This window comes from Stylophora pistillata, chromosome 12 (assembly GCF_964205215.1).
Source record: "Stylophora pistillata chromosome 12, jaStyPist1.2, whole genome shotgun sequence".
Classification (NCBI taxonomy): domain Eukaryota; kingdom Metazoa; phylum Cnidaria; class Anthozoa; order Scleractinia; family Pocilloporidae; genus Stylophora; species Stylophora pistillata.
Window position 1 is genome coordinate 24,557,965 of NC_142530.1, and position 20,000 is coordinate 24,577,964.

General features: G+C 39.1%; 3 protein-coding genes across 3 annotated transcripts; 1 reads left to right on the top strand and 2 right to left on the bottom strand.

Annotated features, from left to right (window-relative positions):
- Positions 1-3,846: 3,846 nt before the first annotated feature.
- Positions 3,847-12,198, bottom strand: LOC111323574 (uncharacterized). Its single transcript, XM_022926959.2, has 10 exons — positions 12,039-12,198; positions 11,821-11,899; positions 11,482-11,535; positions 11,296-11,366; positions 9,718-9,776; positions 8,241-8,293; positions 7,878-7,936; positions 7,279-7,341; positions 6,289-6,382; positions 3,847-4,204 (listed from the first exon to the last, which is right to left on the bottom strand). Exons 1-10 carry the CDS (start codon positions 12,165-12,167, stop codon positions 4,110-4,112), a joined length of 756 nt encoding a protein of 251 aa, XP_022782694.2. The 5' UTR covers positions 12,168-12,198; the 3' UTR covers positions 3,847-4,109.
- Positions 12,199-12,223: 25 nt separating this feature from the next.
- Positions 12,224-16,743, top strand: LOC111323611 (uncharacterized). Its single transcript, XM_022927001.2, has 7 exons — positions 12,224-12,383; positions 12,538-12,630; positions 12,837-12,950; positions 13,553-13,720; positions 14,090-14,149; positions 14,952-15,049; positions 16,457-16,743. Exons 1-7 carry the CDS (start codon positions 12,323-12,325, stop codon positions 16,595-16,597), a joined length of 735 nt encoding a protein of 244 aa, XP_022782736.1. The 5' UTR covers positions 12,224-12,322; the 3' UTR covers positions 16,598-16,743.
- Positions 16,744-17,417: 674 nt separating this feature from the next.
- Positions 17,418-19,672, bottom strand: LOC111323610 (uncharacterized). Its single transcript, XM_022927000.2, has 2 exons — positions 19,105-19,672; positions 17,418-18,447 (listed from the first exon to the last, which is right to left on the bottom strand). Exons 1-2 carry the CDS (start codon positions 19,581-19,583, stop codon positions 17,565-17,567), a joined length of 1,362 nt encoding a protein of 453 aa, XP_022782735.1. The 5' UTR covers positions 19,584-19,672; the 3' UTR covers positions 17,418-17,564.
- Between the last annotated feature and the right edge of the window lie 328 nt (positions 19,673-20,000).

The following is a 20,000-nucleotide window of genomic DNA, read 5'->3' on the forward strand; positions in this document are numbered from 1 at the left end:
AGAAGATTTTCTCCAGAAAAGCCGGAAAAGGAAACTCTTATTGAAGACTTGTTTATTCGACCTTGGAAGTCAGAGTACGTCACTGATACGACGCGCTTTAATCCGACATTACAGAACATGTAACTCCACGGCTCGGACCAAACACAGCATGTTACTCCCTGATTATTTGTTTAAGAATAGCCTAAGTACCTTTGATGGTGTCTACTCATATATGTAATAGCTAGCTAATCCTTATCGATTATCTATTGGCTTTGTTTAATTTTTTTTTTTTCTTTTTTTATACCATCTGTGAGTGCAAATATCACTCTCTTTGTTCGCAATCAGTGGTCATTAACATCATTACTGACACGTGCTCAAATCGGAAATGAAACTGAAACGAATCTAGGTAACACTTTCCGGACCAAAAAAAAAAAACAGTATGCTGCATATTTGTTGTGACAAGCCATATAATTTTCTTAATCGAAATCGTACGAAAAAGGTTAGTTTTCTTGGCCCTTGAGACTCTGTTTTTACATTTACTCACGAATAAATTGGCAAAAGACAGCTATATGCATAAAACAATTAGCCCTTTACAATATCACTATCGTTTTGCCATTAGGAAGGCTTCTTTGGAAGTTACTTAATTTGCTTGTGTTTTGATCAAGCACAATTTAGCTTAAGATATCAACAAAAGCATCTTTCATTGAGTCTATCAGACCCATACCACTCAATTTATGGCCTTTTCCTTTTATCAGATGACAAGGTAAATTTTAATGAATCAGGCCCCATTTGTTTCAAGGATGGATAGATAACGCAATCCACTAGATAAATCACTACCCGGTGGATTGCAAGTAGGTTTTGTCGATCTTTTTCCGCTGCATGGCGATTTTTAAAACTTTCGATAGTGTTATCAGCCCTTCGAACAACCATGGCCTGATCTTCGAACTCAAGCCAATTGCTGAATAGGTTTATCTGTTGAGAGGGTGTGCTACTCAAAATCATTTCAGTTTTGGTTCCGATTAAAGCACGTCTCAGCACTGGTATTAATTGACTCCTGATAGTAAGATGAAATCGTTTGAGACAGAAGAGGACAACCTTTCTGCTATTTTGTAAGAGGCTGGCACCTTTACCTCTTTATGTATCCTTTAAGTGGATGGATCCATGACATCGAATAACGTGGGCTTTTCGAAAAAATGAATAAGTAACGTTAACAGTAAGAGTAACATGCTGTGTTTGGTCCTGCAGGCGTTGCATGTTGTGCAATGTTTTGGTTTTGTATGAAGCTGAAGCACGCCGAACCGAAAACGCAATGTCTCTTTCCTACATGCCTGCTCAATAACCGACATATGTGTTACCGTGTCCAACCTCGAAAAGGACGTGTAGAGATGTGGACTTATGGCCCCTTTCTTGAAGTGTTGAGCAGAGTTTAGCGGAACTGACGTGATCCGCGCGCTTAGAAATTTTCATTTTGTGGGTTCGCTTGCAAATCGCACGCACATATTTGCGTGTGAGAATGGCAGTATTCTGGTTGAGTAACATTTCGAGGTTTTTTAGCCCTTTACAGTTTCGCTTATGTTTAGGCCGCCGATTGTTTTTCGGAGAGTTCCTTTGAAACGGCGTACAAGAAACCAAACTTCGATTGGTTACAATCTTCTCTCGACCCACCTACACTATCTAGAGACATGATTTCTTAGAAAGCAAATGATCTCCCGTTCATTTGACTCGGGTCCAACAGTACGATACTTCTTAAACGTGCTCGACACGTCTAAAACGAGCTTCAAACGAGCTAAGGGGGCCGTCACTGCAGTTTGAAAAATCAGATTCATAACAATCAATCTGTTTTTTTCTACATACAAGATTGTCGTTCTTTCTTATTTTTTTCATTTGTATTCGGAAAGGATATCACTTGAAAAACGGTATATATTAAAATAGAGGATAGCATTGATGGCTCGCACTTTGATTGGCTACTCAAACTCCGAATATCCTTTGCTATTCACTTCCGAGCAACAACGAAAATGTTGTAATCGTTACAAGAATAAATGAGTTAAAATCATCTTTTTGTCATATATTATCTTACCCAGTGTCTTACTATATACTGAAACAACTTACTATATACTGAAACAATAAACTATATCCTTAACAATTCAAAGAAACTATATCAAAATGTAGTTAAACAAATTACATTAAAGATATCGTAAATTTACAAAAATATTCTTGCATTTTCTATTTCTTGTATGCGCTTATTAAGTTTGATTGCACTTTGAAAATGGGTCGACATCCCCATAATAATTTTTTTACTTGTAACTACACAAGAAAAGAGAAAAGAGAAAAGAAAAGAGAAGTATGCGGCAGGTATATGTAAGTAACAACGGTGAAATCTACGCTTTGATGATAGATGACAGATCATCTTGTTTTGGTTGTATTTCTCTTCGTTCATCTCTCGCAATAGAGGGCAGTGAACACGACGAGATACAACACTCTCCGTGTTGCGGAAAAAGTCATCTTTCTTCTGTAATGAGGTACAAACCCGAAGCCAATTCATGGCAAAAGATATCGCCATTTGATTTGGGCTCGAAAGATGGAATTTCCTTCGTTGCGAATGAAAAGTTTATTTACCTTATTGGCGGTTTCATTCGAGGGGCAAAAAAGATTCTAACTGATGTTGACAGATTCGACTTTGCCGAGAACTCGTGGAGTAAGATAGCTGACATGCAAGAGCCACGACACTGCGCCTATGGAGCTGCCTTGCACGGGAAAGTTTACATCACTGACAATGGCGGATATGACTTAGAGAACTTCACGTTCAAAAGAACATGTGAAGCTTACAACGAGGCGAAGGACGAGTGGCATTTCATTGCAAACTTGAGTATACCACGGTCTCGGCATGGCAGTATGCTGTGTGTTGATGAGAAGATTTGTGTCTTGGACGATTATTTTAACAGCATGAGTCACGTAGGAATTAAAATTCACCGCTACGACCCTGACAAGGATAAGTGGAAAGAGCAAACAGATAATAAAATACCAGTCAAAAGAGGATACTCAGTGGGACCGATAAGTCATTACTCCCTAAACACTTGCGCCACGAGTGTTTTTCAGCCAGGGCGACGCCTTGCGAGCGACTCTTTCACAACCTCTCTTGACAGATGCAAGTGTCTGGTCATGTAGACCAATTCCAGCGAACGTTACATTATAATTTGTTCTCCAAGAAGATAAAAATACAAAACACGTTTCATTAAGAAAGAAGAGAAATTCTGCTTCGGAGTGGGGGAGTGGATTGCACGTTTAAGTAATAACAACAGTCTCACTCTTTTCCACTGTTTCGTCGAATTCTTCATTTTTGCTGTTGGGTGCGTTTCTTGACAAATCTCGTTCTAAGTTGGGAATCTTGCACGCAAAGGGAAACCCTGCGTCTCCATTGGTTCTCTCCACTGAAAAGAACATTACTGCTCGGGTGAGATATAGGTGTCTCAAAGTAACAATTCCTCTATTCGCTCCGACGAAGGGCTAACGCTCGAAACGTCAGCTTTTGCAGTCGTTACGGTGGCCAATTTACCACTTCAACTTTGTTGATATATCCAAATTATTTCGTTACTCCCACCGACGCAGCCCCAAATAGTTTCTTTAGAAACTATCAGCCTTTTCTCAAAGTAATACTTTAGCTTAAAGCCGTTTACTTTTAAAATAATCTCTACACGAGAGATTCACTTTGATACTCTCTGTGACAAGTTAATTCTGCTCCCGTAATTAATCAATTATTGCACAGCATAAGAAAAAAAGAAAGTTTGATTGGTACAAAGTTTGATTGAGTTACACAGAGTTGCCACAAACAAACACGACAGAAATCGAGGAAAGCTTGATTTCAGGAAACACAATTTAGTTCTCTTTTATTACGACGGAAGAGTTCAATACTCTGTACGAAATACAACAACTGGCAACAATTGTTTTAGTCGTAAATTCCAATATTGCAAAACGCATAGCCATTTTTTGGACGAGACAAAAATATTAATGGTTCTGTCTAAAAGGTAACTTTCAAGTGTTACCGCCATTCATTAACGATTCATTGGTGTAATTTTCACCCAAAACTTTACAACAACATCGGGAAAAATAGTATTAAAAGTACTAAAAGTAATTCATGTTCGCCACACAGAAAATGCTGGCTTGCTAACGTCTTCAACTTGACCTCGCTTGTTCGTTCCCGCCAAGATATCGCCGTCAACGGGACCGCCTGTCAACGAACGGATTCCGTAAAAATTTCAAGATTAAGAATGTTATGACTCTCTTAAAGTGGGATAGATTACGTTAACCAATATAGAAGTTGGGGAATGACAGTTATGATAATGTCATATGTAGTACTATAATTCTTAAATAACACTGTAATTGTTCAGTGGTTGGTTGAAAAAGTAAAAGCTCTTTGGACGGTATCCGCCGCTTTCGCCCCCTATCGAGTTCGCCCCTAAGTTATACCGTGTTCGCCCCCACACTTATCGAGTTCGACCCCAGCAAGTCGAGTTCGCCCCCAGATTGAGTAATGTCTACTTAGTTTCTTTCGAAATTGCAAACAAGCTAGAACCAAGACAAGTTTTGAATTTTAATTGACCGGCGGCCATTTTGAAAGTTTATTAGTGCGTGGGAGCTAGAGCGACAAAGCATCAAAGCCTTTCACAAGTCTGATGTTGTTCTTAAGTCCGTTTGTAAAAATTATCAAAAGCGTGATCAAAGCGAGGATTCGCATTCTTCTTCAGTCTTATGTTCACAAATAAAGTTAAGCGAAGTATCAGTAAAAATGTTACACACTCGTTACCATTTCTCGAGTCTGGTTGCTATGACCGAAAACCTCACGAAGCGTAGAATGCATTCTCTTAATAAGTCTTAATCAAAAGCGTAATCAAATCGTGGTTTCGTAAACTCTTCAGTCTTATTTTCATAAATATAGCTTAATGAGATAAGTATCATTAAAACTGTTACACATTTACTACAAGTCTAACAACTTAGGCGATGCTGTCGCGATGAAAGCTTGGTTTGCATCTTCTCAAGTCTGGTTGCTATGACCGAAAGCCCCACGAAGCGCGGAACGCATTCTCTTAATAAGTCTTTAATAATCAAAAGCGGGCCGTCCAAAGGGGTCACCACCTTATCGCGGTGGGATGGTTTGCGTGTCTCAATGACCTCTAGAGATATGTCGGCTGGAGTCTTGCACTCCTGGAGGGGCCACCCAAGCCGAACAGGTCGAAGGGGGTAGTATGACCTCCTGGTCCTCCAGGCACGAAGTATGACCTCCTGGTCGCCCCAGGTTGGGGGTTGGGCTGGGGGCCGATAACCCACTCCAGTAAAAATCAGTTTATTACAGAAACGGAAGACACTCGAATCTCTATTAACATCGGTGACGCGCGACGAGAGCTCTTAGTAGCAGGATGACGCTTTTGGACCAAAGCCGAAAGGAAGACCAAAAGCCGAAAGACCAAAAGCTTCGATCGTGAATCCGAAAAATAAAACAAGGATAGGAAACTGAAATGTTAGGACCAAGAAGACCAGGTCGACCAAAAACAACATGGAGGAGAATGATTAAGGACGAAATACGAATAGATGGGTGGCAATCATGGACGACTGTTAAAACTTTAGCAACAAACCGAAGTGGATGGAAAGAGAATGTCAAAGACTTATGTGCCTTATGGCACAAAGAGATATGGAGATAGAGATAGAGAATAAAAAGCGGGATCAAATCACTTCAGTCTACAAGGCTAACAACTGTCGCGATAAAAGTGAGGTTTGCATCTTCTCAAGTCTTGTTGTTATGATCAACATATTTCGTATTCGTTGAGTAAACGAGGTTGTTACATCTTTTCCAGTCCGAATAATAGGTTTAGCAATGTTGTTTGGACTATCACAACTTCAGTGTATACAGTTATTTCCGGTAACCCCAGATCCTACGCAGATTCCACGCAATTGCCGAAATTCAAAATGGTCGTCGCTGACTTGACATTTGGCACATTCTGCTAGAGCCTTTGTCACAAATCAACTCATCTAGACGTCACTCAATCAAGGGGCGAACTCGACTTAGCGGGGTCGAACTCGAAAAGTGTAGGGGCGAACACGGTATAAGTTGGGGGCGAACGCGAAGGGCGAACTTGATAGGGGGCGAACGCGGTGTAATTCCTTTGGACGAAGTAGTTGCATTACATTGAATATCAAGTGGCACACTAAATCTTTACAGGAAAACAGCATTAGACATTCCATTCAACTGGCTGCAAGTTTTATCCCAACATGCGCTGCAGCCGTTTTAAAATAGTTACATTTAGGATATTGTCTTACCAAGAGGAAAATCAGAGCTTTGTTGATTCACATGTCTCTTTGCAAAGGGATCTGATTGCAATACATACGCTGAGCCTGGTCGAGAAAATGCCGCCTATGAAAAGAAAAATATTTCTCGATCAATAGTCTGTTCCTTTTTTTATTTTTTTTGCGCTTCTCCCCTCGTGCTTGACTCGCACTTCGCACTCGCTTCGCGCTTGTCACCGTTCGACTAAAACGCAAAAAATTACGCTTATTCGGCAGGCCAGTTTTTTCTATGTACACGTACATGTATCTAAACTACGATAATTGATTACATTTTACAATCATGTGCCAACAAAGTTACTCAAAAGTGAATAATTATAGGAAAAGCTTCCCAGCTTTTGTTTGGCATTTTCCATGTGCATGACACACTGAATACCTCTCATCAAAATTCATAAAGCGAGCCGAGGTTAGTCGACGTAGCACCAGAAATTCGCAGCTTTTGCAAATTCCATTCTTTAGAACAGCTAGCGGTCAGACAACATTTTTCTATAGAACTGTAAACTTATGGAACTCTTTGGATAATTCCTCTAAACTGTGCAACTCCGTTGATGTTTTTAAAAAACGTTTAAGGACCAAATTACTCAAAGAGTTGTAATTTTATATGTATATTTGTATACTTTTATTTTTCTTTTAGAACATTCAGATTTTAAAACATCTTTAATTGTAAATAGGATTTTTTAATTGTAATAGGATTATTTTTATAACATTGTCTTTGAAAAGCCCCCTTGGGGAAAGTCAATAAAGTATGTATATATGTATGTACACTGGGAGCCCAAATGTAAATGACTGCTGAAAGGGAGACTAAGAGCCCCTTTAAATTAGGCCAAAATTTCTGATAAGAAGCTTGGGAAATTTTTATGGTTTCTCTTAGCAAATGCAAAGCTTCATTTTCGATTTCAAATGATAATAAAAGCCAATGTCTACATAAATTAATCAAGATGAATCATTTGCTCATCCCACTCTCACCATTCTTGCCTTTGGACCTGATCCAGGCCTTCCTGATGAGCCCGCTCTGGAACTTTCCTCCAACTGAAATTTGAAAAAAACAAAAAAAAGAAACAAACAAAGATCGCCTTAAACTATGACCAGTCCCCCTTTGTGGTGCAGTCTGTTGCACCAATAAAAAAAGACAAATTAATTGCTTCAATCCCAGAACTCCCCACTGCACACTAACATCCACTTTTTTTCTTTAATGATTTTTGTTTTTACTCACCAAATGAACTTCCCTTCATAAAATTGTAAAGAAAAAGAATTAAACTGAATTTTCTTTTAAAGCTTTCAGATCTAGGCTATCAGCTTTGAACCATCCCGTCTCAATCCTCATTTAAATCTGCCTCCTCTGTGCCTCACATGATTGTTTTACTAAAATTTCAAGCAGTATTACGACCTTGAAGTGTAGGTAATTACCAATGTGAGAGCCACTATTCTGTTCAAGTATCCACCATAATTGAAAGAACAGACCAAACATACAACAAACATTACAACTACCTCTTGAAGTGATTAAGCATAACTAAAATGAAATGCAAATATCTGACCATTTCCTTTCATAATTCTGTATTCCTCACCTTCTTTATAATTCCTTTCTTTATAAGTTCCTGTTTGGATGTTCGAGGGCAGTTCAGAGCTACACAGATGAAAACAAACAGAATAAAGTTATACTTCCAATCTGGAAAACCAGATAGAGAAGTAATAAATTTTTCATCATCTCAGCATGGTCCCTAAAGGTCTTTCCAGTGCCGTGTGAGCTGGCAGTTAGGGTGGGGAGGGAGAGTGAATAGAACGATGTACAGGAGCACAGTGCTTGGGGGGGGGGGGTGGGGAGCAGCAGGTAAGGTCAAGAAGAAGTCCAATATTGGAGAGAATAGTTACATTTAGGATGGTATATTTCAACTAAAGCAGTGAATGTTGTTGTGAGTTTACTTCAGTACCTGCAAAATGTGACCAAACTTTATCTGATGCTGAAGCGAAGTCTTTTGCGCTCCTAAAAAGTAGGCAAGAGGACGAAAACATTGCTTCTTGTTCAGCTTAGACACCATTAAGTGTTTTGCACATTAAAACTCAGAGAAAAAAAAACCTTTGTTCAGAGACCTGCTGTATGGTTGCTCACTCATTGGTCCAAAAGACTGCATGCTCTCTTGAATCTAGAATCCTTTGTTAATCTCATAACATGATACTGGCCACTTTTACAGGTACAAATGCATGTACATTTCTCTCCTTTATTTGTTTGAGCAGGTTGAATTGTGGCAGCTATTTTTGCTGATGTGGACCTGCTATTTTCCCACCTATCCCACCCCAGGGGAGGACATCCATCACACAGTAATCTCGTGTGTGGGAAATTAACGTCTCCTACCCCAACCCTGCAGGAGACGGGACCTCCATTTATTCGTCCCTATCCGAGAAGACTAGAATATCTAACCATTTCTTGATGTTATAGAAAGGAAGCAGATTCTTCTCAATTATTTTAAGACCTTGAGTGTTGGTCCAGCCAGGGCTCGAACCCTTGACCTCCCGCACAACAGTTCAGTGCACTATCCATTGGGCTAACTGGACGGCGGTCATTTAATAAGTCTTCTCAACAAAGTAGGTTATGTGAACCAAGCAATGATAGACTCAGTAAGAATTCAAGTGCACAGCTAATTTGTGATAAGTAGCAAATTGTGTTAGTCTCTTCCAGTTGCTGTTGTTGCTTTTTAAACATTTATTTTCAAATGACATTTCACAGTTACATTGTACATACACTGTATTACATATCAAAATAATATCAAATACTTTCTTAGCCAAGCCTGACTAAGCCTATTCCAGTTTGGAAAATTACTGGACAGGTACTGAGACAACATGTATGAGTGTGTCCATTAATTACATTCTACAGTCATGCAACCAGACAGAACTGTGCACAAGAGCTGATAGCCAAAGTTGCCAGCTAATTTGCATTCTGCAGCCAACTACTTTCACCCCATTTTACACTAAGAGCTAATAAAAAGTTGCAGAGTCATTAAAAAACCTTTGAAGAAATTTGTTCAGTTGCCATTTTCTGTAGTTTTGAGTGGAATTGACCACTAATAATTAACCACTATTAACCTATCCCACCCCAGGGGAGGACATCCATCACACAGTAATCTCGTGTGTGGGAAATTAACATCTCCTACCCCAACCCTGCAAGAGATGGGGCCTCCATTTATTCGTCCCTATCCGATATCTAATAATTAACCACTATTTTAACAGGCATAGGTGTGTAAATCAAGTTTCTGCCCAAGTTTACCATGCTTGTACTCAGATGAAGCAGCACCACATCCATGTTAACCTGGCCACAAACTATTTCTTATAAGCTTTCTACTTTCAAACTTATTTGACAGCTCTGCAGCAAGTCACTTGGTCAACTATTGACTTAGAGAACCATAAGTTTACCTTCCTTCACTATCTTGGAGTTCAGGCTGCGCATTCCTCTCCAAAAGAAGCATCACAATCTGAAATGAAATGAAAGGATTGCTTTCATATGTTTAATGAAACCGCAGTACAAAAAATTATATGATTTTCACATATTTAAATTAATTGATTTATCACTTTAACGGGTTTAATACGAACCAACACAATGATCAGCTCCCAGATGGACTGTTAGCTCAGTTGGTAGAGCACTACACTGGTATTACAGAGGTCATGGGTTCAAATCCCATATGGGCCTGAATTTCTTTCAGGCTTTATTTCCACCACTACATTTTAAGTAGGGTTTATCTAACTGCAAGGATTGCTTTCATACATGAAATCTTATTGTTTAAATGTTGAAAGTGAACATAAAAATTATTGTAGAGGGAAGAGTTTGAATCCTGAGTCTTACGATTTATTTTTCATTTGAATTCTCATATAATTCGGACATTCTAACTAACCACTGAGAAAAAACACCCCTGTTTCCCAGCATTGAAGATGTAAAATAATCTGGCTTACAATTTCAAAAAAATTTAGAATTCTAAAAAAATAACAGTCAATTTGCTTAGGCACAGGACTTCTATAGTTGTTAGCATAGTGGGTAAGAGTGGTGAAATAATTTAGTTATGTCTCAGGGTCCAGTAAATGTTTTTCAAACAATAAATGATGCTATCTAACTGATAAATCGCTATCCCCATGATAAATGTTAAAAAAGTGTTCTGCACTATCCACCGGATAGAGATATATCCTATTGAATAGCCACATCCCCCCTTCTAACAACCAGGAACAGATGTGCGTGTTCCATTGAAAAAGAATTCTGTGGATCAGGATGGCAGGGTGGATAGTTACATAATTATACCAGACCTCTCAACCTCAAAATACCAAAAATCTGGAGACTGATGTAATAAAATCTGGAGATTTCAATAAAAATCTGGAGAATGGTCAACCCGCAGACAAAACCAAGTAAACACAGGTTCTTAAATTAAGAGAAAGTGTTTTTAGTCCTGCTCATAATTTACTTAAAACATGTGTGGACCTTAACAACACAGAAATAAACTTTAAATATTCATCAGTTTCATCAGTTGCCGCCATTTTGATAACGTGTCGTGTCAAAATGCGAGAGACTGGTTATGATGACCTAATTTGAAACAGGTGTCCTATATATAGTCATGGACGACTCACAGAGTTTCCAGCAAACAGACGGATGAAGAACTTAACAGTTTGGTTTGTAATATGGATTTTCACAGAATTGGCACAAAAAAAACTCTCCTCTAGCAAGCCAAAAATGAAATTATACAAAAAATTTATCCTTTCAGCCTGCGCCTCTATTTATCGTGAGATTTGTCTGTCTCGCCTTGAGACTGCAAGATTGAACTGAAAATCGTGAGTCGACTCACGACAAAATCATGAGACTTGAGAGGTCTGATATACATATAGATAAGTATTCTTTAATACTTGCCCTCAGTTTTACTAAAGGTTTAGTTGCTTCACAGCTGTCTACTACTAGAAATAATGCTGCTTAAGTGTCAACATGTGTAGCACAACAATTAAGGTAACACATACTTTTCCATGCTCCTGGAATGTTGCAGCATGTAATGGGGTCCACAAGGTGTCCTTGTTCTGTGCATTAACATCTGAAACATGTTCATTGCAAGTCCTTAGATTCATTAAGTGATATAACAATTAGATACAGATAAATAAATTTTATCTCAGCTGATAAAATGTTACTATATATATAAATTTACTTACCTGCTCCCTTATCAAGGAGACCTTTTACTACATCATAAAAGCCCCAGAAACATGCTGGAAATAAGAAAATAATGTGATGTTGGCGTATTTATGCATCTAATGAAACTTCTGCACCCTTGGCAGTGGGGATCGATAAATAAATTTATTATTCACAGAAAAGATGCAAAGAAAAATCAGTTATAACATATACTGATCAAGTGATCAACTCTATCATAAAACCAACTACCGCTATCTACTTATCATTCAATTCTCTATGGGATAGCACTTATTGTAGAGGACTGGCAGTGCGCAAAATTTCAGAAATAGGTACAGGAAAAGATCTTAGGAATGTACATTTACCAATATACAGCTGACTTTGAAGTTTTTCATTCGCTCCTCCACCGATTTGAACATCTTCAGTCATAAACTGTTCGACAAGCTTTTACAAAGGTACAAGGATAAAAAGCAAGTAGGTCTAAGTCAATTTAAAAGAAAATTCTAAAAAACAAAGATCAAAACACCCTCAAATAGAAGCTTCTGCAACAACGAAAATAAAATCAGGAACAATTGATCCTTACTTTTTCATCTCCCTTTTGTGCTAGAGTAGAAAGATCGGGCGTACGCGTGTTCACTCCAGTCAGATGCCTTTTCAAGTCACAATCCACCTCTTCTAACGATTTCCCACTTCCATCCGAAACTGCCGCCATATTGGACTTTGGGTATAAAACAGTGTGAATTTTATGAATCAAAGAAATGTCCGCTGTGTAGTGATGCGAGGGCGCATTAAAACAAGATGGCTGCGGAATACCTCTAAATTTTTGTTTGAAATTTTAGCTTGTGCTCGAATGAGAGTAATAAAGCGATGGTGAGGACTTTTAATGGCCAACCATTGAGTCAATTTGCCAGGAATTTAGCTTTAGCTGGTAAGGAGAAAACTGCTCGGCAATGGATTTTACAATCCCAGATTCACCTCAACCTTTCTCTGATCATGAAGTCACGTACAGCATATATTGTGGATGATCATTCGATCATTTTTTTGCGATTAGTTGTGATTATTATTTGATCTTTCTTCATCAGTTATCGCTGGAACTGGCGGAGGTCTTCTAGTCAACACAGCACGTCGTGATTCAGAACGAACTAAAAGATTAGTGGGTTATGCCGCCCTGACTGGTGAGTCGCCACGTTAGAATCTCAACAAAGCAGTTTGAATGATTTTTCTGTAGTGGTTGTATTTTAAGCGGCTTAATTTGTCTCATTTGAAAAATTGTAAAAGGCTATTACAATCTCACGTATTTTCTTTGGAAAGAGAACAGTGATCTCTGCTGCTGTACAGTCTGAATTGTTTTTTCGTGACATACAATGCATTACTTCGTCAGGTGTGACTGGTGCAAGTATTGGTTATATATTTGGGGTCATCAGAAAGCAGCCACCAATCCTTTGTGCTCTTTCCTCTGGCTCTAGTGTCTTTGCTATTTCTGGTACATTTTATGGTGGGTCTATATTAAATATTATTTGATGCATTACAAATTTTCTTGAGAAACTAACATTTCTGGCAAAAGAAAAAAAAAATTCAAAATACTGTATGATCAACATATGAATTGTACAATTTCCGAGATGAACTACATGTCATGTGCACTGTACATAGTAACTGAAAGGTGCCTACATCTTTGAATTATGCCTTTTTGCCTTCTGCCGTGTTGGCAGTATTGGTATTGCTTTTATCCCTGTAAGTCAGTATGCTCATACAAGTAGAAAAATGACATTACTCATTTGGCAAAGTAACTAGAATAAATGCATACAATGTAAGTGATGGGTATACATTAGTGGGGAAAAATGCAAAAGCACAGTGATTCCCTAAGCTATTTTTAGAATTACTCTTCTGACCACTACTTACACACCCACTTCAAGCTATTTTTTTAAGTGTACATGTACTCTGGAAACAGATATTGACTAGGTATGAGTGTACTGGTTGCCTGTTAGTTTGGTCAGATATGCCTTTACAAGCTATGTTACTGGAATGTTGAAGATTGAGGTCTGAAGTTTCTTTTGTTCTCTTCTCTTTTTTTTTTTTTTTTTTTTTTGGTTGTAATAGTTTTACGGGAGAATCTTTTAGTGTCGTCAAAGGCTCACAAATGGAGAAGAACACTCGATGAACTTCAGGGCAAACCCAGCTTGACATTAAGAAAAGAAGCAATGACTGGTACTCAAGCCAGTGGTATTAGTGGTGGAATCAGTGGATTAGTGCTCTCTTTTGCCTTAGGTACTTGTACATGCATGGTTTGCTCTTCTAAACAAAAAGTAATTCTGTAAGGGCAGGGCTGGACACTAACTTTTCAACTTACTAGCCAAGTGGCCAGTGACAACTTAAATGTTACAACAATTTCAGTCTGTTTAGTAGAAAAACTAGCATGTGGAAATTGAAAATCACTAGCCAAAACTGAATTTCTACCAGTCTGTGGCTAGTTGGCTACCATTAGTGTCCAGCCCTGAAGAGTCTTTGTGAAATGCCAAGAGAGTGCCAATGGCTGAGGTCCATCACCTGTGATGTTAAACTAATTGTGTCATAAGAAGAAATTCATTAAAGTTTTTCTTTGAATCTGTTTGATCATGTCTGTGTTTCACTTGACAGGAAGAGGCTTCAGTATAGCAATCAGTACAACGTTACAGGGTGTGGTATTGGGAGTAGTTGGTAAGCATCTGATACTTTTAGGGTTGTTGCTAAGGCTAGCTGCTGGCAAAATTCGCCTGATGAAAAAGCTAAGATCGCTGGTTCAATTTTTGTCCAGCAATCGTTTGGTCGAGCACAACTGGCACTTCTGAAGTTACACTCTTGCAATCGTTCACCACCTTTGGGCAACCTCACTTGAAATTTTAAGGGGGCAGTGTAATTTCTTAGTTAAAACACTGTACTTTACAAACAGCATTGGCATGCTACTGCAAGTGTAATGTTTACAGCCATTTTAAATTACGTCAGTCAACACAAAAATTACTGACGTGGTTTTTTATCTCTTGGTAGATCACATAAAAATGGTGCCAATATCTTTACCAGTCAGATAAAAAAATATTTGATTTGTTAAACCAATCATGTTTTTTCCTCTCATGGTTTTGTTTGTGACAGGAGTACTTAATGTGCTTTTACTGTATGCAGCTTTGTTTTTACCACATGTACTCTGAATGAAAGTTCTCCAAATGTTTTTTTTTTACTCTAGAGATCACAAACATAGGCAGTATCTTGCCTTGTGTAGTTTACAGATGGATTTAATTCATAAGTTTTGATTTAGGTTATAATTGAGAAATCAAGGAGGATCTAGGGTAAATTTATTCATAAAATTTATTCATAAAATTTATTCATAAAATTAATAAGTGGAGTTCACAAGTAAATTTGTGCTTTGGTTTTATTGTCAGCATGATCTCTAAAATAGTCTGCACCTAGTACACGTGTGAGAGTTTTCATTTGTGTTTTGAGATGATTCAACTTTGTTTGTTGTTAGGACAATGGTCAGTTTACAAATGCCACCAATGGATTTTAGAGGAAAGAATCAAATACCATTATCCTGAACTGGTGGCTAATGCTAAAGCCTGTGAAATAGTAAGTTTCTTCTTTATTTAGATATGCTGTACATCCAAATACAGTATCAACCTCACACAGATTTAAAGGTTAAGTCTGTATGCCAGCCTACTGACCCACCCGGCTTAAGCTTATCCTGTTTTCCAAGTGGCGTAGAGCAACTAGGAGTTATTACTACTCCCCCCTGGATGGGATACTGGTCCACTGCAAGCGTGCCCCTAGCATTTCGTCAGGCTTCCCTGACAATTTGCCAGTATCCAATTTTATTATCAAAATACACTCTGTGAAGTACAAATAACGCTGAAGATGAGTACAAATATCGCACGGTATTTGTACTCCAGAGAACCAGTTAGACACAGGTTTTCTGGCATTGTGCAAGAGACAAATTGGATTGAAGTTACAAAAAAAAAAATGGCGGACAATTTGAATCATATATCTGAGGATGAAGAGTCGGAATGGCTGGCAAATATAGATCCAAGTTTATTAGATGAATCAAATGAAGAAAAACAGCTAGACGACTAGGAAATGTCTTCATTTATTGAAGAAAATAGAAACAACAACACGACAATGCGCCAGTTCCATTCCGCTTTGCATACTTTTATCATGCACTCCCCAAAATAAATATCTGCGAAAATTCGCCCAGATTGAAATAACAATTTGGTATGTTGGATAATAAATGACTTATTAGACGTTTTGTTTTGTAGTATTGCTGAGTATTTTTACTCGTTATTTGTATTTTGACTCGCCCTATGGGCTTAAAATACAGCACAACTCATAAAAATTCTCAGCAATACTACAGTACACAACAAAACATCTCATAAAATATATTTATTCTCCTGGGTGGAGAGAGAGGGGCACTGTGACAGTAAAGTGTTTTGCCCAAGAACACATCACATTGACTCCACCAGGTCTGGAACCCAGGCCTCTTGACCCGGAGTCCAGTGCACTGACAATTAGGCAACTGTGTCTCCACACAGAGTAGTATTGTCAATAATCAACATAACAAACTGATTTTACAAAGACGTGGTTTTATTTTCAAAAAGCACGAAGGAGAGTATTGTAAAGAAATCACAGCTAGGATAAACTTTCAAAACTTATTGGAATACAGAAACTTTAATTTGCTGTTCTCATTACCACCTCTATGAACACACACATTGGGGGCAAGTGGAAGTTTTTTTTAATATATATATTTTTTTAAGGTAAGTGGGGGCAAACATAAGAAGAGCAAAAGAATAAAGACAATTGCTTCCCCCCTCCCTCAAGTCTGTCTTTCCATCCCTTTTGCTCTCCTCACACCTGCTTCTGTTTCCTTGAAAATGCAAACTGGTAAAAGTCACACAGTAACTTTGTTTCTTTATTTTTCTATTGCTTGACTTATTTCTTATTTGTCCCATGTTGCTCTCTTGTTTCTCTTTTGTTTCTATGTAGGGTTGGTACGACTGGGCATATCAAAAACTGACAACCAGGACTCACAGCTCCCTGGTAGATGAAAAAATTCATAGCCTCACAATTCAGCTGCAGCTTCTTCAAGAGGAGGAAGAGAGACTGCTGCATTTGAAGCAAGAGTAAGAAAATCAAAGAAAAACGAGAATCCGATTTAAAAGTATCCAATGGGAAGAAAAAACCCTTGTATGAGAAACAAGAACAACTGAAACAGTGCAATGGCAGCTCTTGTGTTCTTTTATCACGCAACACTTTTCTTTTGTTGGGAGCGAATGGGTGGTGTGACGAGTCAAACAACGGTTGCCAAGGAGACGAGCTGGTTCACTGTCTTCAAAAGGAATATCACATTTCCTTTGTTTTTTTGTTTTTTTTTTTCTGTGAATGTTTTTCGTGGGTGGGAGGAAATGGATTTCTCCCTATCTGATTGGCGCCGCTACACAAGTGGCGAAGCCCGCAGGTATTAAAATGGCAAGCAATGTGAGCCTCTGAAAAGCCTAGGAAGGGTGACTTGGGGTGGCTACGATGCTCGTGATGCAGCTCTAATGAGAACCTTCTCGCTAGCTAGATTTATCTTAACAGTTCATTTATAGTAAAAGTTTTTTTCTGGACAATGGACATAGTTTGAGCTATATGCTGTACTTTTATAAGATCCAGGATATTGGAAGTAATAAATAGGAGAACTAACGCTCGTCTTTTGTGGGTTTGTAGTTTGTTTTATTGGTATATTTGTTTTATTCCATTTTGATAAAGCTTGGGGTAGAAAACATCGCAGGTCGGGTTGATGATTTGACTGGGTTATGATTGCGAAGGAGACTTGTGTTTAAGGAGATTTTGACCTTTTAAGATCATTAAAAGATAGTTTTGGATGAGTTTAAGTTTGGTGGCAGTGTGGAGTAGGCAAAGAACACTGAGAAAGCATTCACTCGCGTACCAGTTGGGCGGTCTGGTAGCATTGTTTGCTGTCAAAGTTTGATTGCAACCACAAGAGATGGAATGGGCAGGAGCTTTAAAAACTCGAGCAGTTTTCCAAAAAATATTTAGGGACGTAGGACATGATTCGTTTTGTCTCTGCAGTGGCTTGAAGATCGAGGAGCTAACACCCTCTTCTCCCACAAGCTCCTTGGAACTTGGTAGAGTCCATGGCCCTTTTTCTGTTTGTGTTATGGTAATACTTTTGCGTTAGAGCCCCATGTGCGCGCTTCAAGCTTTTCTTACTATCATGCCGCTTGGTCTTTTTTTGCATTGAAGCACGTCCCCTTTCCTCGCAGTAATCCTTGCAAGAGACACTCCTCAAGTAGCCTCTCTGATGAGGCTCACGAAAGATGACGTTGCGAAAACCCTCTTCCTCGGGAGTTTTCAAAGAAAGGAGCTTTTTGCTGCAGGACAACAGCTGCAAGATCTGCGCCCACAGGAACATTGCAGCCCTAGGGATTTGGTGTCCCAGCCTAGAGGAGAGCTGAGAGGTCTTTTCACAGAGGTCGCTGAACATAGGCACCGCAGGCCTCATAAACCACTTGTCGTCACCTTCATCGTCCTCAGAAGGATCACTTTCTTGCATTACTGCTGACGGAGGGTCTAATCGTTCTGGCTGCCACTCTATTGCAAGAAGAGGCTTGGGAGTGTGTGCAGGCTCAGCATCAACTTGATTAGCCGCAAGCAAATCAGAGGTGCTTGTGACTGGGTTATACTTTCGTCTCTTTCTGATCGACAGCTTGAGCAAGTCGCACACATGATCCTGGTCTAGAGTCATGCGCAGTGCTACCTCGCTCGAGTCGCCCCTTATTTTCGCCACAAAGTCAAAGCTTCGTTTGCGTTTGATGTACTCTGAGTCCCACAAGTTCTTCGTAGCATTAGGCGATGACTCGAATTCAACGACCGCTGTGCACAGGTCCTTTGGGTAAGCGTGTTTGGGCTGTAGTTTTACTGGTTCAAGCACCGGCATAGAGATTTCCATCTGCGCGTCTGGAAAGTTAAGGCTGCAGAGAAATGACACCCCTTTCAAAATTTCAGTCAGAAGTAATGCTTATTACATGCGTAACTTATTTTGACTTCTTTAGCAGGAGGTTTTGGAAACTGCCTCCTGCTCAAAAGAAAAGATGTTTTCACATCGTTTCACGAGCGTGGCTGGACAAAGGAAAATCTAACCCATTCTCTCTACAGTTTTACCACACTATCTAGCGGATAGGTTACAAGGTATTGCGTTTGAATTGAGCACCAAATTCCCAGACTGGACAGTTGCTTCTTCGTTGGTTAGGAAATTATATATTTATTTTTATTCACTGTTTCAAGTTGGTTGTAAATCACAAGAGATAGCACACACGAAGCCGAGCGTTTAGCCCAAACTTTAAATGTTTTCACATCATCTCGCAGATATTTTTGCGACAATTTAGAACAAGCTGAACGTTCAAATGTCAAATCAGAACAGTAGTACTCAGTCGCGCGCATTGTATCTCTCAAGCATCTTTGAACTATGGACCAGTGACTCGCTTGGTTCCGACTAACTTCATTTGCAGCTTTTCCCATTTAATTCTCTAATCTTACTAAAAGTTTTAACCAGATTTGTTTTGGGCAAATGCATCGACGTCTGCTAAACGATTAGCAACCGTGAACAGCCATCTTTTTCATGATTTTACCTTTTTACATTCACACGCACAGCAGGAATACTTTCCACTGTTCCCAAGGTTCGCGGTACCTTCAAAGACAAAATTTCTAACCAGGAATTCATCTTCTGAAATTTATGGGCGTTGCACTTTTCATCCATCGACTTGCTCCATTTTAAGGGTCGCATAATTTTGTAAGGTTCCATCATCTTTCTTGGGACTAACCTAGAAATCATTTTTCCATGGAAGTATTTGCGAGATTTTTCGACAATTTCTTGGTTGAGCTGGCCATCTGGCAACCGCTTGCCACAATTTTTTCTTTGCTCGATGACTGAAGCCACATTTTGTTCATTTATAACCACGTATTCTTTCAAAATCAGGGCGTCCTCTTCAGTCAGTTCGACGTCAACTAGTAACCAATCTTCTTCTGCCTCGGCAAAGAAGCAGTTTTGTGGAAAATTTTCGGCGTTTTCGTCTTCTGTATACATCCATTTTCCTAGCAAACTAAGCATTACCAACGCCGACTCAAATGATATATTTGTCTTCCCCGGGAGGACATTAAATGTTTAGTTAGGAGTCACTCTGATTGCAGTTAATTAGCAATTACTGCTCATGTCATAAAGTTCTAATTGATGATGACGTATTTTAACCAATTCGTTTCAATTACGCGCACGTTTTCAATCTTCGCGTGAGAGACGACTAGAACGATGTTGAGAGGGCTAATCAGTCTTCAAAATCGCCTCAAACACATTTTGAAAGCTTGCTGCAAGCCGGACTGGTCGTACAATATGCGACTGGTGAAAAGGAACAAAACAAAAAAGGGACGGTCAAGAGAGCGCCCACTACAATCCATACTGGAAAATTCGTAGTTCGTACCCCGAGGTTTTACGCCACAGGTTTTGGCTAGAAGTTCGTTACGCCAGTCGTTA

Excerpts from the sequence above, each read along its gene's own strand:
- LOC111323574 (XM_022926959.2), bottom strand. The coding sequence starts at position 12,167 with ATGGCGGCAGTTTCGGATGGAAGTGGGAAATCGTTAGAAGAGGTGGAT. Across the intron at positions 11,367-11,481 it reads TCTCCTTGATAAGGGAGCAG|ATGTTAATGCACAGAACAAG; the intron begins GTAAGTAAATTT and ends AACATGTTTCAG. Across the intron at positions 7,937-8,240 it reads AGTTTGGTCACATTTTGCAG|CTCTGAACTGCCCTCGAACA; the intron begins GTACTGAAGTAA and ends TCATCTGTGTAG.
- LOC111323611 (XM_022927001.2), top strand. The coding sequence starts at position 12,323 with ATGGTGAGGACTTTTAATGGCCAACCATTGAGTCAATTTGCCAGGAAT. Across the intron at positions 12,631-12,836 it reads GGGTTATGCCGCCCTGACTG|GTGTGACTGGTGCAAGTATT; the intron begins GTGAGTCGCCAC and ends TTACTTCGTCAG. Across the intron at positions 15,050-16,456 it reads ATGCTAAAGCCTGTGAAATA|GGTTGGTACGACTGGGCATA; the intron begins GTAAGTTTCTTC and ends GTTTCTATGTAG.
- LOC111323610 (XM_022927000.2), bottom strand. The coding sequence starts at position 19,583 with ATGCTTAGTTTGCTAGGAAAATGGATGTATACAGAAGACGAAAACGCC. Across the intron at positions 18,448-19,104 it reads GTGCGTGTGAATGTAAAAAG|CCTTAACTTTCCAGACGCGC; the intron begins GTAAAATCATGA and ends ATTTCTCTGCAG.